Genomic DNA, 17,592 nt, shown 5'->3' with positions numbered 1-17,592 from the left:
GACTTCACCCAGCACAAGCACATCAGGGTATCTGCTACCTGAATGATCCGCTGTAGCCTTGTGGAATGGAACTTCCCCCAGGAGGCACAGCCTGTGGAGACAATCGTTGCCCCTTGTAGCTGGGCTAGAAGAAAAACATCTGGGTTTTGAAACAAGATCTCTCTCATCCCTGTGTATTTTGAAAGACATACCTGTGGCAGGCTCACAGTGTTTGTCTGTGTGTCTATCCATGCTCCCAGGTGCAGCATGAGCTGTGCAGGTGTCAGCTGGCTATTTTTTAGATTACAGTGGTACCTCGGGTTACAGACGCTTCAGGTTACAGACGCTTCAGGTTACAGACTCCGCTAACCCAGAAATAGTACCTTGGGTTAAAAACTTTGCTTCAGGATGAGAACAGAAATTGTGCTTTGGCGGTAGTGGGAGGCCCCATTAGCTAAAGTGGTACCTCAGGTTAAGAACAGTTTCAGGTTAAGAAAGGACCTCCAGAATGAATTAAGTTCCTAACCCAAGGTACCACTGTAATGTGGAAACAGTCCCCAGTCCCCTCCAGATCCTGCTGTCCCTGGGAGCCTGGTCTGATCAGGATGCTAGCTAAATAAGCAAATGCATGGACCACCTATTTCCTCAGACAGGCCACAACTGCTGCAAATACCTACATGAATACACTCGGTGCTGCACACAAGCCAAATCAGGAGAGTTGTATTCATAGTGAAGTCCCTGGTATGCAAATCTCACATACTGGTGATGAAGGTGATGAAGTGATATGTGAAGACAGGCCTCTGTGAGATCCAATGTGGCTTGGGGCTTTCCAGTACAGTGGTACCTCGGGTTAAGAACTTAATTTGTTCCGGAGGTCCGTTCGTAACCTGAAACTGTTCCTAACCTGAGGTACCACTTTAGCTAATGGGGTCTCTTGCTGCCTCTGCGCCGCTTGCGCACGATTTCTGTTCTCATCCTGAGGTAAAGTTCTTAGCCCGAGGTACTATTTCTGGGTTAGCAGAGTCTGCAACCTGAAGCGCCTGTAACCTGAGGTACCACTGTATTGTCTTTGACCCACTTTAGATTCAGAATTGCCCTCCAGTCCCCAATTTCCTGGGAATGGTGACTAGAATGGAATAGCAGGCATGGCCCCAGGGAAACAGGCTCTATCATTTATATGCTGCTCAGATTCTTGATAGCATCAGCTAGTATTTCTGAAGCCTTTTGGACCTGAACGAGAAGGAATAAGGTGGGAGAATTGGGCAAATTCAAACTGGTGTCCTTCTCTGACAATGGCCAAGATCCATTGATCCCTGTTGGTGCTGAGCCACAATGAAGCAAAGTGCTGGAGTTCTGGTCAGGCCTGTAGCTGGTGCTGTGGGTCTGATGCCTCCCCACCTTTGTGTCAATGAATTGTTATGAATTGCTCCTGTATCCAGAAGCCAACACAATAGGATTAAGAAACGAAACATGAAAAAGGACAATAATAAAGTGTGTGCAGATCAAGCTACTTAACAATGTACCAATCAGAACATCTGGAAAGGGGGGAGAGACAGGGAACAATTATCTAGATATTTACAAACTGACAAACAACCACTGGTGAAATTCACCTCCCTGGTGAAATCTACTTCTTTCTAAAACTGTATCTTTTTTATTATTAAAGATTTGCTTGGGTTACAAAGTGAAATCTACTCCTAATACTGTGTAAATAATACTTTAGCATTTAGTAAGAATGGTTTCAAGCACATGCTTTTTCACTGTTTAAAATATTTTTCTGTTTCACAACTAATGCATTGCAAAACAGAATACGTCAAGAAACATGCATGTGGAATGGCTCAAAATATCACAAAATGCTATTTGGCTGTTATATCACAGCAGGATTCAGGTTTTGTCATATTGATTTTCCAAACAAGAAACTTGAGGTTTTCTTGAATTCTACTTACCCCACCAATGGTGGCTCATTCATTCTACTTACCAATTTCCAAGATGGATGCATTAAAGTGCTTAAAACACTATTCTTCCAGAGTAAAATGATGGTATTTTTGTAATTATATCCCTTGGCAAGTAGAATAAAAATTATTACCCCAAAGGCTCTGAAGCTGTGAAATGAATTTTGTGACTCACATTTCAAACATGAAAGGTTTCTGCAGAAACCCTGAAATATTGTACTGTGACTAGAAGTGTTTTCAAGAGTTTATTATGATGAATGAAGCCTGCCTTTTTCTTTGTAGACAACTGAAAGAGTGCCTCAAGCTGTGCTTATGCTTCTTGTGGCAACCTGCTGTGGTACTTGCAAAGATAAGAGAGCATGGGGGGGGGGGGGAAGGTTTAAAAAAGCAGCAAGCTACAGTCTATCTAAATGAATACTTTTTTTACAATTCAAATTGTGAGTTGTATCACATTGGGGATTTGTACATATTCAACCATTGTATTTTCAGAATCAATACCTCTGGAGGGACAGTATGCAACATATGTTTAGTACAGCGACTTTCTTTTGCAGTTGGATTATAGTGAGCATAGTGACATCTGCCTTTTCACTCTTGGATGGAAATTAGGCAGGTTATCAAGTCACATAAATCTGTACAGGAATTCCTTCCCTTTTATAGGCTGTTCTCTTCTTTAGTGCTTGAAAATCAAGCTATCAAAATACAGTAACACGATCCCTTCGGAAATTAGGCCCAGGTGTGACTAGTAGTTCCCTGGCCCTTCGTGTCTACTAGAGGTGTTGGGAAATTTTGGCCCTCCAGATGCGGTTCAACTACAGCCCCCATAATCTCTGATCACTGGCCATGCTAGCTGGGACTGGTGGGAGTTGTAGTTCAGCAAAACCTGAAGGGCCACAGGGTAGCTATCCCTATCTGAAGTATGTTTACCATGTACGTTCATGGAACAATATAAATAATAATAGCTGTTGTCACTTGATATTTAGCAACTTTTACTGCTCAATGACTGCTGAAACTGTATTGAGCAGAAATGGTTGGCATCCACCTGTCTCAGGATACAATAGAGTGTGCCTTTGGGACTGAAGTCAAACCGCTGGGAGAGTTACAGCACCTGCTATGGCTGCAGAGACCAATAGCCAAGAGACAGCGATCCGGGCTGAGTTAAGCATCCTCATCCAATTTGCATTTGCTATGAGTGGCTCTAAGGACAAATTATTGGCCAAAAAGCAGGATACAAATATAATGTAATAATAATAAGTAAATGAACTGAGTGGGATGGACGTCTAAGTAAATACGTTTCTGACTTGCAGTGAAAGGTGGGAGAGTGGAGAGAATGGAAGAACACAAACACAAAAGTTTTCCCTTTCAGTACCTCAAGGAGCCAGGAAGTGTTCAGGCTGTCACTGAACATGCTGACACGAGGTTCCTTTCTAGCCCTTGGTAATATTCAGCAGAACAATCATGTTTTTCTGGCACTTCTTTACCCAAGATAGTGATTGTCTTCTTGTTTTTTACAAAAACACCATCACCATCACAGGATACAGGCTACTGTAGAGTAAGTGACTGCAAGCAGACATAAAAGAATTTTAATAATGGGGATGGGGGTGGGGGAAGGCCAGGCAGTAGCTCCTGGGAAGAGAAGCATGGACATTACTCTGTCACAGGGCTGGATTTAGGTTTGATGAGGCCCTAAGCTACTGAAGATAATGGGGCCCCTTTTATGTGTCCAGCTGTCCTTTGTCGCTTTTTTGTGTGGAATATATGCTATATAGTAATTTATGCACCTGGGTAAAGGTAAAGGTACCCCTGACCATTAGGTCCAGTCATGGCCAACTCTGGGGTTGCGGCGCTCATCTTGCTTTATTGGCCGAGGGAGCCGGCGTACAGCTCCCGGGTCATGTGGCCAGCATGACTAAACTGCTTCTGGCGAACCAGAGCAGTGCACAGAAACGCTGTTTACCTTCCTGCCAGAGCGGTACCTGTTTATCTACTTGCACTTGACGTGCTTTCGAAATGCTAGTTCGGCCAGAGCTGGGACCGAGAAATGGGAGCTCACCCCGTCGTGGGGTCGTGGAGGTTCAAACCGCCGACCTTCCGACCCGCAAGCCCTAGGCTCTGTGGTTTAGACCACAGTGCCACCCGCGTCCCAATTTATGCAGCTAATAGGTATCTAAAGCCATTTGTACATAACAAAATATGTATTTTATCAAAGTAATTGTTGAACTGAAATACAATTAAGAATAAGTACGGTATATTAATAGTATATCCAGGGTTTTTTTTTCCTTTAAATTTTTTGGGCCCCCCCAAGAGAGTGGGGCCCCAGGCTATAGCTTGTTTAGGTAAAGGTAAAGGGAGCCCTGACCATTAGGTCCAGTCGTGGCTGACTCTGGGGTTGCGGCGCTCATCTCGCTTTATTGGCTGAGGGAGCTGGCGTACAGCTTCCGGATCATGTGGCCAGCATGACTAAGCCGCTCCTGGCGAACCAGAGCAGCGCACGGAAACGCTGTTTACCTTCCCGCCGGAGCGGTACCTATTTATCTCATTTGATGTGCTTTTGAACTGCTAGGTTGGCAGGAGCAGGGACCGAGCAACGGGCACTGCTCTGTAACCTCTCTTAAGGAATCACTGATGTTTGCCATCCCCCTAGTAGCAATTTACTCCCCTCCCCCCAGGTCAGCGGCGTAGCCAGCCACTCGGGCACCTGGGGCGGTGCGTGCCCTGAGCCCATGGGCGGCACATAAACAACAACAACAACTATTATTATTCTCTCCCGCCTGTAATAATTGTCCAGCGCCCACCACCGTCCCCTGCAGCTCTCCAGCAGTCTGTCAATTCTCCTGTGCCACCTGAGCCTACTGCCTCCGAAACCCCATTGATGACGGCAGGGCTCCAAACGGGACACACAATTTCACTCACACACACACACACACACACACACCCTTCTTAAAACTCGGGCGCCTTGCTGCCGCGCTACCCTGCCCAGCCCGCAAGCGGCGCCACTCCCGGCGAGGCCTAGCCGCTTTTCCCAAGCGCAGGCCACGTCGCCTAGCAACCCCGCCGACGCGGCGAAGCTCGCTGCGCCGGAAGCGGAAGTAGTTCGGGCCCGTCGGGCCTGCCCCTCGCTGAGGGAGCCCGGCGGGAAAGGGCGGGGTTGGTTTGAACCGTTGGCTGCCTTTTGCCTGGTTTCCTTGCAGCCGCGCCGGTTCCCCGACTTTTCTCGGAGCCCCGTTTCTCGGGGTCGCGTCGTTCAGCCCCACTGAAATAAGGGGGGGGGGGAGAGGGAGGCGCAGGTTTGTGAGGCCTGTGGAGGGTTTAGGACACTCCCTCAGTTCACTGCAACCACCGCAGCCCCACTTCTGTGGCATCTCCTTGTAGCCTCGCCCTTGTGTGGGGTGGGGGGAAGTGGAGTTGTGCCAACCCCCCCTTTCTCTGCCAGGGGGCGAACCTTTACCCAAAGCCTCGACGTCGTGGACTGCGCGAGGTAAACGGAGCTATGTTGTCATGTCTGTGCTTAAGGAGCTTGTTGCAGCCCTCTGCACAGTTGCTTGGGAATAAATCCCATTTAATTGGATGGGGCTTATTTTCCGAGTAGGTATGCATAAGTCTGGGCATGGGCCAGTGCCGGATTAAACCCCTAGGCAGTCGAAATCTTGCCCTCCTCCCGCAAATGATCTCCTAATACATTATTTCATTTTTAAAGGTAAAGGGACCCCTGACCATTAGGTCCAGTCGTGACTGACTCTGGGGTTGCGGCACTCATCTCGTTTTATTGGCTGAGGGAGCCGGCGTACAGCTTCCGGGTCATGTGGCCAGCATGTTCTGGCGAACCAGAGCAGCGCACAGAAACGCCGCTTACCTTCCCCGCTGGAGCGGTATTTATCTACTTGCACTTTGACGTGCTTTCGAACTGCTAGGTTGGCAGGAGCTGGGATTGAGCAACAGGAGCTCACCCCGTCGCAGGGATTCGAACCGCTGACCTTCTGATCAGCAAGTCCCAGGCTCTGTGGTTTAACCAACAGCGCCACCTGCGTCCCTTATTTCATCCTTGCCAACCAACAATTTCAGCATACTGATTTCATTGCACAAAAACAAACCGTAGCCACTTGGATCCGTTGTGGCCCCTGAAAGTGGTGAGGGGGCCCTAGGCTGGTGCCTACGCTGCCTATTTGGTAATCCGACTCTGGCTTTTGCACATTTACATTGGGGTGGTTTTTTGCCCCATTGAACTTGGGGGTGGGGGGACCTTGGAGTGAACGTGTTTATGGTGGTGTTAAAAAGGCAGCCGTCATATGTACACTGATCAGGGTCCCATTGAACTGTCAGGCATACTTCTGCGCAGGTGTGCCAAGGATTGCGCTTTCAGGGTCCTTGCCTTTCCACTAAAATCCCATATCAACACTGCAATCCTGTGTGTGTGTGTCCCACTATTTTTGGTAAGCGTTACTATGGCATAAGCGTGCACAGGATTACTGCCTGAGAGATTTGCTGCGGCCATGTCATATACACATCCTTGTAGGGTGGAGGTAAACTACTCTGGCCGGCCTGATGATTTGTTAGTGGGAGAGAAACAGCAAAATAATGCAATTAGAATAATGTTTTTAAACAGAACACTCAATTGGGTCAAAGAGCTGTAGCCAGATTGTTTACCTGGGTTGGTTATAGGAAGCATACGACTCCAGTGGTGACTGGTCTGTTTGTGGGCACAGTTTAAAGTGCTGGTTAGGATCTATAAAATCTTATATGGCTTAGGTCAAGGATATCTGAAATACCGTAGTCCCTCATACAAACCTGCCAGGGCTGTGAGATCTTCAAGGGAGGCCCTTCCCATGCTCCCACCACCCTCACAGGCATACTTGTGGGACAGGGCCTTTTCAGTGTCTGCTCCCAGACTTTGGAACTCCCTTCCTAGAGAAGTTAGACTTCTCTGGCAGGTGAAGATGTGCTTGTTCTAACAGTCTTTTGGGAACTGAATGCTTTTAAGGAAAGGGAGGTGTTGTGTTTTTATTTGTGTTGATCTGTATGTGATCTCATATATACAGTGGTTTCTTTCTGGGGGGACGCAGGGGTATGCATACCACTAAATATTTTGTGAATCTTTGTACCTTTGTCCATTTACTGTATTTATTTCCCCCGATTTGAGCTATAAAATGGTGATTTTCTTAAGTCAAAACGAGAGTACCCCTAAACATTTTTTTTAGAAAAAAGCATTGTTTGTGTGTGTGTGTTCTACTAGTGTTTAATTGTTTTTTAATTATTGCTTTTAAAAAATATGTTTTTAGTTGTTTCTGTTTTAGCTGTAAGCCACCTTAAGTCTCTGTCAGGGAAAAAGGCGGAATATAAAAAGATATAATAATGATAGTAGTGAAGTTTTTTGAGGATAAATATCTGTGTTGATCTGTGCTGAAAAGCAATTTAGCTAAGCAAGTAAACTCAAAAGAGTAACAATGTACATGATGTCAAGGAAGTGTTTATCTTGTGTCTCTTGCCTATGATACATATTAATTGAATGTCAGTTCAATTTTAACCAGTGGAGGCATGCTTTCAAGTACATGACTGCAGCTTCTAACTTGGCAAAGCAATGTTTATCTTATACTTAACAAATGCTGCACAAACTCCACATATAATTCTGATAGTTTTTTCGGTAGTATTACTGTTTGTCTTCTCCAAATTCTATTTAAACCCAAGAAGCCTGGTAACTGTAGCCAGTGTTCTGGGTGCATTTTGCAACAGGGAATTTCATTAGCGTGAGCAGTTTCTGAGGTCTGGGCACAGTACTGCGCCTAAGATTTCAGATTAAAACTGCAGCGTGGAAGGAAAGGAGGACCTTTTTCTGCCTCCCTACTTCCAGCTACTCTCCGAAGACTGGAGAAAAGACCCACTTAAGAATATTAAGGGGGTGGGCAGGAAAAGGATTGGTCATGTGAAGAAAGAACATAATATTTTAGATTCAGGTAGGTAGCCATGTTGTGTATCTGAAGAAGTGTGCATGCACACAAAAGCTCATACCAAGTACAAACTTAGTTGGTCTCTAAGGTGCTACTGGACATTTTTTTTTGTCAATATATATATATTTATAATATTGTAGCTGCAGTTCATTCATTTTGAGCTTTGTATTGTTATATTAAAAAAGTGGCCATAGCCTAGGTTTAAGGTGTCATTTAGCTCCTAGCTTTCATATCTCAGTTTATCTGACGGTAGCTTCTCCCTCACATAGCTACAATTTCCAGCACCCTTATTAAACTACATTTCTCAGGGTTCTTGGGTGTGTGTGTGTGTGTGTGTGTGTGAAATGTGCTTTAAATATGTTTTGTGTATGCTGCCCCTGTTACTGGTTTTCAGTCCAGATCCCTGCTATCTAGGGATGATGGGAGTTGTAGTCCAACAACAGCTGGAGACCCAAGTTTGGGAAACTCTGATCCAGATGATGGACATGATACAAATCCCTGACAGCAGGTTCTTCTTTGGGGAGGCCATTTTGAGAAGAGTATGAGGCAGGTAGTATCTCGCTTCCATCTGTTTTAGATGTCAAGTTCTGTTGGCACACTACTACTTCCTACATTGCTCTTTAACATCTGTGTTGGCAATTTATAATGGACTATGTTTGGCCCAGGCTGGGAGACCTGTTTGTTGAACTTTGCTGGGTATAAATAAAATATTATTTAAAATAAAAGATTGCATTGTGTTTTTTGCATTGTGTTTCCAGTTATCCTTTTAAACACATCTATATTCCGTTTGTTGAATGAGCAGAATGAGTGGTGAAGAAGAAACTTGGGAGAAACTGGATTCAGAATTTGATCACTATGTTGTGGATATGAAGCCTTATGTTTTGAAACTGCCTCACAAATCAGGTAAACATTAGAATGAAGCGCTATCCTTAATATTTTATTTTGCCATTTTACAGTAGCACACTTAAACCAAATAAGATAAACATATATGCTCTTTAATCTTGGCTTTGCTATATGATCAAGAACCATGTAATTGACCAGTTAAATAAACTGAGTCCTAATTTATCTTATGGACTCATGGTATGTTGTGAATATTATGGTGGGGAGGGAAGAATAGGTTTTTGTCTGAGTAAAGTTATCATATCAAAGCATTGCTTACAGTTGGATTGCTGTGTGTAGCATGCTTTATGTCTAGGCAGCTAAGATTATTCTAACAACTTTGTGTGTCTTGAGCAAAAGTAACAAAAATCATATATGCTGCTGATCTTGAACTACCTCCCTTATGCACAAAATACCCAGATCTCGGAGACATGGGTATAGTGATGGGGATGTTCAATTCATTCAGGAAGCTTCATGCAGTGGAAGAGTCCGGGAATCCAGTCCTGTCACTTGCCTTTGAAGGGCTTTCAAGTACAGGGTCACAGTGCTGATGGCTGCCCAATTCCAGTAATCCTGGAGCATAGGATTGTATCCAACTCTTCTGCACCACTTGCACAGCAGGCTTGCTGATTGATTGATTGAACTGATATACTGCCCTATACCTGGAGGTCTTGGGGTGGTTCACACAATAAAATCAAAATATGAAACCACAAAATACATAATCAAAATTAAAAAGCACAAACCAATAGCCGCCGCCCACAACTCACATTTTAAAAGGGCATAGGCTTCCTGAGCAGAACTTTACCCCTTTTCTCCCCTGCAGCCCACCCCACCCTCAAAATGGGGCAGATTTGGGGGCTGTATGGGCAGATGAGCAGAAGGGAGAGTTCTGCTGCGCAAGTAGAACTGTTTGCACAGTGTTGAATGCAACCCATAGGGAAGAAGCCTAGTGCAATATTCTTTGCTGGGTATAAAATTGGATTGAGGGATTAGTAAAATATATAAAATATGGTAAGTTACGATTTGATGATGTGAACAGTTATTGTTCCAAGAAAAGGGATACATTCTCTCTGGCACTTGTGCTGTGTATAGAGGGCAGGTGATGGTGTCTAGTGTCAGTTTAGTGAAGGAAGAGAAATGATGGAATAAATGCTTTACCAAATTAAATACTGAAAAGTGCTACCAATGTGCATAATCATAACATTTGTTTTCATTGTTTATCTTTTAAGCATTTCTGTTAATACTGATTATTCAGGCTCATCCTTCTTAATGATGTAAATATACTTTTATATAAAGAATTCTGGTTATTTTATGATTAATCACATAGAGATAATGAAATTTTTTTAAAAATAGGATTTGTTGAGGATTATACCATTTTATAAAATTACAAATGATTTTTAGAAGCTTCTCTTCCTGATCTTACTTAAAAACAAATAAACACGATAGCAGGTTAACTAATACTATTGCTATTAATAAATGAAAACAACATTTTTATAAATTTAGAAATTACAGACAGAAAATGGACTTACTATGTGGATGTAATCTACAAAGTGTAAGTGCTTGATAAATATTTTTTGATCAGTTTTTTAATCCTACTAGTGGTACATCTTGTTACAGAAGAACAACCAATGTAATGCCATGAGAGGTTGCTGAATTTACTCCTCTAGTTAAAATATTTTCACAAGTAGGCTCAGTACATTAGTAACAGGATGTGGTTTTTCATAAAGAGGATAGAAAATTGTTTCACTTCCTGCAGAACACACATGACATTTTGGCCTTAATTCTGTAGAGGGAATATGTCTGTATTTTATCACTAAATTTAATACCTTCTTCTTAAAATGCTTTCATTTATTGTCTCCCAACACAGCCATGAAATGTATACAACATCACAAGAATTTCAAGGGGTATGCTTAGAAAAAAAATGTTGCTAAGGCTGTGGTGTGATTATACCACACTCTGATCCAAAGATTTAAATCCGTTTCATATACAGTATGAGAAAATCTATACATAAAATATGTATGATTTAGTGTATAAAAATAATAAAGGTGTATATTCAAACTTGTAATACACAAAATATACAGATGATTCACACATTACACTGAACACATTCAAAGTTTTTTCTCTAACGTATATAAAAAACGTCCCATGTGGCAAACTTTAAATCCATAGAGGTGTATTCTGTGGTATTGCTCAGCTGACAGTAATACTGCCGGCAATTTTTTTTCATTCATTCATTAAATCTGCTTTCATGTATCCCCTAACACCTTGGAACAGATTTATGTGTCTTTGTGCTGCAGGGAAAGTGTATTCCTAAAAATTACTTCTTGTTGCACTTATGCAAGCCTTACCATCAGCCGAATGATGCTTGAATAAAGCCCATAGCCTGTACTTCCTTCAAATTTATAAGTAGCTTTTACACGCAAACACATGCGTTAAGAGTCAAACTACCAGTATCCAAGTGCTTCCCTGTGTTAATTAGTCTGTGTAAGTGTAACAGTTTATGCAGTATTACTAACTTCCGAAAGAATTCTTTTGAAGTTTATATTTTACAATAAAACATTTTCAGCTCGGCATAAATTTATTTATTGATAGAACAGGTAAATGTTTAGACCGCTGTAATTTCAGCTTCTTACACTTGATACATTCCACCCCCACCCTTTTCAGAACGTCAGAGATGTGCCCTTTGGATCAAAAAGCTTTGTGAGCCTTCAGGTGCGGGCGCAGGTACTGTGGGTAGGAAGAACCGGAACTTGTATGGAAAGCTGCTTCTGCATATGCTGAAGAGAGGAGTGCTGGAGGGCCCCTTTACACAGAAACCAGAAACAGGGACACTGAAAACTCTTCCTTCGTACATGGTAAATATGAAGTGCATTACTATGGAAGGATCGTTGTTGTCATTGCATGAGCCTGAGGGCTTTTGATCCAGCAGGAGGCATCACTCTCACAAGAGGCAGCATGGTGTTTTTGGCACATTCCCGCTTGCCCTGTCCTAGGGGATCCTCTCTAGGGCAATATTTTGGGAGTGCCAGGGGATGAGAATCAGCAAAAATGGCTTCTTCTCATGGCTGCCTCCCTTCAGTGCAGCTGTGCTAGGAACACTAATTGGATTTCACCCATAGTCAGCAAGTTAACGTACCTATTTTGTATTTATGGCAATGCACACAGAGATCCTTTTGGGGTTGGAAACAGGACAAAATTTGGGATATGATTTTTTTTAAATGCCTTTTATTTTTGCTATTGTTGCTTTTACTGTGCTAAACTGCCATTCTCATAGAAGCCTAGGGTAGTTTACAGCATAATAAAATACAATTAAGAGGTTTTAAAAAAACTGCATATGGATACTGTTGTTTGGACTGCCTTACGTTATCACACTGCAGGCCATATCTGTTTTCGGAAGCGCAAGTAGGGATGTACCTCCTGATCTCAAAGCATTAGATACTTGGGCCTCATGCCATCCAGGGCTTTGTACACTGGTTCCAACACTTTAAATGGGGTCCAGTTTCAATTTGTTTGTCTACCTGAACTACGGAATTCCTCAAAGTGCTTTACAACTTGAGCAATTTGAGAATCTATTCTGACATAAGCTAAGGCACAAGTACTCGGGTGTGTCACTGGGACACAGATGTATGGTGTAGTTGGTCTAAGTTGCTGGACAGTGTTGATGTTTGATGATAGCAAAATGCGTGACCATTTATGAAGGTTTTATATTTCTGGCTCTTCAATATGTATATAGGAGATAATGCAGCGTGGTAAGAGTCTGTGAAACCAAGTGAGAAGTTTAATACAGAGTTGACCTTCAAAATACATATGAAAAGGTTACTCCAGCTGAGTCTGACATAAATTTTTGATTTTTAAAAATGATACTGAGCAAATGGCAAAGATAGCCAAGAAGCTGATAAATTGTGTTAAACACAGTCAAGGATAAGTTAGAACTGAAAGTCAGGTTTCTGAAAGGTTATCACTTTCCTGAATATGTGTAGAAGTATTTTGGTGATAATACATCACTTCTGTTGCCTAGGTCCTGGAAACTCATAGTTTATGAAGAGAAGCTAGGAGATGTTCCTGGAAACTTAAAAGCGTTTTTATTTTTTTAATGTAGTCTATCTACTTTGATGAACCAAATTCAGCAAGAGTGTGGAGCAGCAGCCCAGAAGGTTTACCTGATTGGGTCATGGGAGAGCTGGGGCAAAGTGATTCTAAAATGGATGAATCCTGGAAGGTATCTTTTAGGGAGGAGTCTGCTCTAGTAACCTCACCCCTTGGACACAGGTAAGAAGTGCTTTGCTAATCTACAGAAATATATCCAAAACGAGTAACACTGAAAAGAGACGCCTTTGAAGCATGTTAAAACATCACCTTGGCACTCACGCTAAGAAATTGTGCTTATAGTGTAAATTGCAGAGAAGGGCCATAAAAGGCCTGGCTTGCACATCACATTAAATTATAGTTGAAATAAACTGGTTTAATGTGAATGTGCATGCTGCTGATACCACTCCTTCCTCACACCTGCTGATGAACTAAGCCATGGTCTGTCTTTGTGTTGTATCTGAACCTGGACTCGTGGTTTTTTCCTTGGCTTACTGCGGTAACCCAAGATTTGTTTTTGGATTGCTGCTTGTGGTTTGTTTGGAGAGAAAGAAATCATGAGGCAGGGCCTGCATGTAACATTAAGCCAGACCATGGCTTTGTTCCCCAATGGCGTGGTAGTGGTGGTGAGGGACAAGCGAAGTGTTTATGATTTCAGCAGCATGTATGATAAGAATGAGGTCCCTGTCTGCTTCATTGGGGCTTTTAATGATCTAGTGGGCATGCAAAAACACGGTATTCTTTTTCTACCCTCATTTGCTTATTCTAATTTTGTAAAGCTCTTTTATGCTTCTCAACTGCTACCCCAAGATTTGTAAACCTAATCCTAGAGAGGTCTGCCTTGGCACCCCCTTTCTTCCAATTCTTTAAAAGACTTTTTAATATACCTTTAGAAAGCCTTTGGCCTGTCATACCACCCTGATTTTATTATTTATTCTTCTTCTTTAATGTGACCAATGTCTTTGGTTGCTAATATGGCACTTGAGTGTACACATGTTTCTGTGAAGGTCTTCCCTGGCGCCCACAGGGTCCCCTCCTCCCACTGAAATTAGGCTTCAAAGAAATAATAATTTGCTGTATGCACAGTGTCAGTGTGTGTCATACCCATGGCAGTTTTCTGGTTTGCAAATGTGCCAATGGGCCCCAGAAACAAAGACGACCCACCATGCATTAATGAGTGGAATGGTTCCACCCGTTACTTATTTTGTAGATTAGTTTTGAGTCTTAATTTAAGCCTTAGACATGTTTGCATGTTTAGGCTTTGGATTTATAGCTGGAGCAGAGTTTAGTAATCCAACTCCTATTGCCTGCTGCATTGTATTCTATTGTTGCTGTTATTATTATTTTTTAAGGTTGAAAATATTTTTCTATTTTTTGTTAGCTTCTGTGGGCTCTACAGGAGAAAGTGTGGGGTGTACAGTAATTACAGATAATTGCTCCTTGTTGTAAATGAATTTGAGATCCTACGAAAGGATCAAGAAAAGTAAAAGTCATTATGCTGTGATTCTCATTTGATGTTGGAATTCACTGTGCAACAGAATAATAGTTTTTGCTTTTAACTTAGCTGGTGCCTGTAAAGTCGGCTGCACAACTTGCTTTAGAAATTCACTTCTGTTATGCTTTCTGTCTATGCACCTTATTTGAATTGTAGACCATAGTTCAGGTATAATGCTAAATAATAGTTTAGTACTACTGTAAACGGGATGCGGGTGGCACTGTGGTCTAAACTACTGAGCCTCTTGGGCTTGCTGATCAGAAGGTCGGTGGTTCGAATCCCCGCAACGGGGTGAGCTCCCATTGCTCTTTCCCAGCTCCTGCCAACCTAGCAGTTCAAAAGCATACCAGTGCAAGTAGATAAATAGGTACTGTTATGTATGCCGGCGTGGTTGCTCGAGAGCGAACAGGCAAGACTCCCACTGGTCATTTCAAGGCTTTATTATCTGTTCAAAACATTCACAGTGCAGAGCGTCTCAATTCCGTGTCTGCTCAGTCGCTAGCAAAATCTGGGAGTGGGCGGTCCTTAAACTTTCCCCAGCAGAGCAGTCTTTTGACCCCCATCCTACACCTCCCCTCTGTGCGTGTAAACCGCCTGCGCAGAGAGGGCGTGGGCAAAGGGGGACCTGTCTCCCCCCCGCTTTGCTCAGGCTCGGTGTTGCGGCTCTCCCTTGCATACTCTGAGCCCTGCATCCTTTCCCCACTGGAGGCGTGACTTCCCTCCTCCCCGGAGTAAGAGCTGCTTCTCACAATCTTCGGAGGCTCCCTGTAACCCAACTGCCCTTCCACCTCTCGCCTCTGAGCTGATGGCAGTTCCCTGACAGGTACCACTGTGGCGGGAAAGTAAATGGTGTTTCCATGTGCTCTGGCACTCATCACGGTCCTCTGTGCACCAGTAGCAGTTTAGTTATGCTGGCCACATAACCCGGAAAGCTGTCTGTGGAAAACACCAGCTCCCTCAGCCTGAAGCAAGATGAGCGCTGGAGCCCATAGTCACCTTTGACTGGACTTAACCTTCCAGGGGTCCTTTACCTTTACCGAGTACTACTGTGTGACAAAAGATTTCTGTTCCCACATATGCTTCCCTTTGATTAAGCATAGTTTGATATTGTATCTGAACTGACAAACTGATGTATGCTTAAAATCAGAAGCTGAAGCTGGTTTGTAACCCTGTTTTGAAAGGCAAGTGCAAATAATTATTTGCCAATTTGGATATAATAGCAAATTCTGACTTCTGCAAAAGAGGAAGTAGCTAGTTGGGAATATGATGTGAACATAAACTCATTGTTGTAGCTCTGAACCATGGTTTGCTGTTAAATATAACCCAGCCCAGAGTTTTCTTTGCAGCTGAATTTTTCAGAGAAAATGAAAGAAATCTGTGTTGGACTGTATTTTTAAATGTAGCACCTTTCCTCAGTAAGACCCTACAGTCCTGGAAACATATGTTGGTTACTCTTAATATTAAGAGTAAGGTAACTAAGAAGCATTGTGTGAACAAACTATTTGGCTGACTGCTACAGGAAATGCAAATATAAATGAGACAGTAGAGCCAAATAATTTTTAACCGCATTTCTCTATTTCTAGATGCATATCTATAACTTGGACGCAGTCCTTGGATAACAGCTTGACTTTCTTTGCAAAAAGAATTGTAGATTTTTGCAATGAACTTTCCAGCGTGGCAAATGCAGTACTTGTTTGAATATAATTCCAGCTTGTTTTGTTGGAACAAAATGTTTTGATTACTTTGTTTAGAAGGGCATTTTTCTTACCCTGATTTTATTCCTGTGATCTAATTCAGCCTCCTGTGGAGATTATGGGTAAACATTTGGGTTTTTTTAAAGAGTAACTTTGACTTAGGGCAAGCAGTTGGGATAGGTAGCTAAAGTCAGTGTTTACTGGTCATGACCTGATTCATCATGAGTAAATATACCCCCCTCAACAAAAGACGAGTGTTTTTTATTTGTAATATTTCACACATGTGCTTTTTATGGTGAGTAATTTATTGAAACTTGGAGCTGAAGTCTAATGCTGCCTCAAATTTTATAGCTCCTTGTACTTTGAAAAATCACTTTAATCTTAAAAGCTGTCCCCCCCTTCAATATGTGTTTGATCATTGTTACTAAAAAATCTTTGATTAAAACCTTATTTGTGAAGCATTTCTAACAACATTTTACATTATGCTGTTTGTGTTCAAGGCTGCTTTTTATTATTAACGATGTAGAATCCGTAGCACCCTTTTCTTAAGGATGTATTAGAGAAATCATGAATGCTTCATAAATACACCAAACTGTCCAACAGAACAGCCCGTCTAGTTTCTTGAACTTTTAAAAATGACCAACATAACCTTTTTAGGAAGGTACGTATAGCGAGCAGAGGGAGGAATGAGAGGTGGTAGAGAACTTCTCTAGGGTCCTTAACAGCTATCCTTTGTCTTGATTTTTATTTTATTAATTTTTTAGTCAGAGCTTTCCCTGGATATGCTGTTTCCTTCATTCACTAGGAGAGATTCCCATTTCAGAGTCAGAATGCCTTCCTTTGGTTTGTATTGGGCTGCCAAAAGGCAGTGCTATTGATAATGAATAATATTTATAGTTTCATGCTTTCAACCACCCTGATCAGTAGTAAGTTTCAGTGGCAATCTTTACAGGTACAGCAGCCTTGAACAAGGTGAATATTGAGGACTTAGGTATATGTTTCTAAAGAAATATATTTGGAGGGGGTGGGGTCAGCATGGGAATGGACAGGCACTCAAAAAAATAGTGCCTTTCTTTAAGTGGAATTGATTCTCCCAATACCCATGCAAAACTCTTTTTCTAGCTAGCAGTTTGGCATGACTGCATTCTAGCGGCTAATCATCTACTCCCACCCAGTCAGGTGCGTTGGGAAGCCGTAAATTCCACCAATACATACGTTATACCAGTGTCCTAGTTGGCATATTTGGCAGCGTGAAACGTATTTAGCTATTACAAAAACCATCTCACATTGCAAGACTGTCAAACTGTTTACGAGACTGGGTGAACCATTATTTTGGTTACTAATCTATACAATTCAGCAAGATGATACAGGACTTCTGAAATATGCAAGAAGGAAGGAATAGCTACATACACAGGCAGCATTTTTTTAAAAAAAAAATTAGCACAACAACTTGAATTGTTTTCTCATTATGCTCTAGAAATTGACCCACAACTGAAGTGGTAAAAAGTACAAATTATTTTTGGGATGCCTATTGCTGGTTTCTTGGTGTAAATTGAAATGGTCAGCAGGTG

At 42.3% G+C, this 17,592-nt stretch overlaps 1 protein-coding gene across 5 annotated transcripts in view; it reads left to right on the top strand.

The window, feature by feature from the left end:
* Nucleotides 1-5,007: 5,007 nt before the first annotated feature.
* CEP112 (centrosomal protein 112) overlaps nucleotides 5,008-17,592 on the top strand; it is a gene marked incomplete at its 3' end in the record, with an annotated part of 207,445 nt that continues 194,860 nt past the window's right edge. For 3 of the 5 annotated variants that reach the window (XR_014508003.1, XM_083427383.1, XM_083427381.1), the window contains exons 1-4: nucleotides 5,014-5,403; nucleotides 8,626-8,770; nucleotides 11,411-11,601; nucleotides 12,846-13,015. Coding sequence is in view for 4 of the 5 variants with exons in the window: in XM_083427383.1 (XP_083283509.1) it covers nucleotides 8,662-8,770; nucleotides 11,411-11,601; nucleotides 12,846-13,015 (470 nt within the window). Of the gene's footprint in view, nucleotides 5,404-8,625; nucleotides 8,771-11,410; nucleotides 11,602-12,845; nucleotides 13,016-17,592 lie in introns of all 5 variants that reach the window. The other 2 variants (XM_083427382.1, XM_083427384.1) reach the window with 2 other exon arrangements.

This window comes from Podarcis tiliguerta (assembly GCF_965153285.1).
Source record: "Podarcis tiliguerta genome assembly, chromosome: 2".
NCBI lineage: Eukaryota > Metazoa > Chordata > Lepidosauria > Squamata > Lacertidae > Podarcis > Podarcis tiliguerta.
The sequence above is the reverse complement of the archived record's forward strand: the minus strand, read 5'-3'. Positions and strand labels throughout refer to the sequence as shown.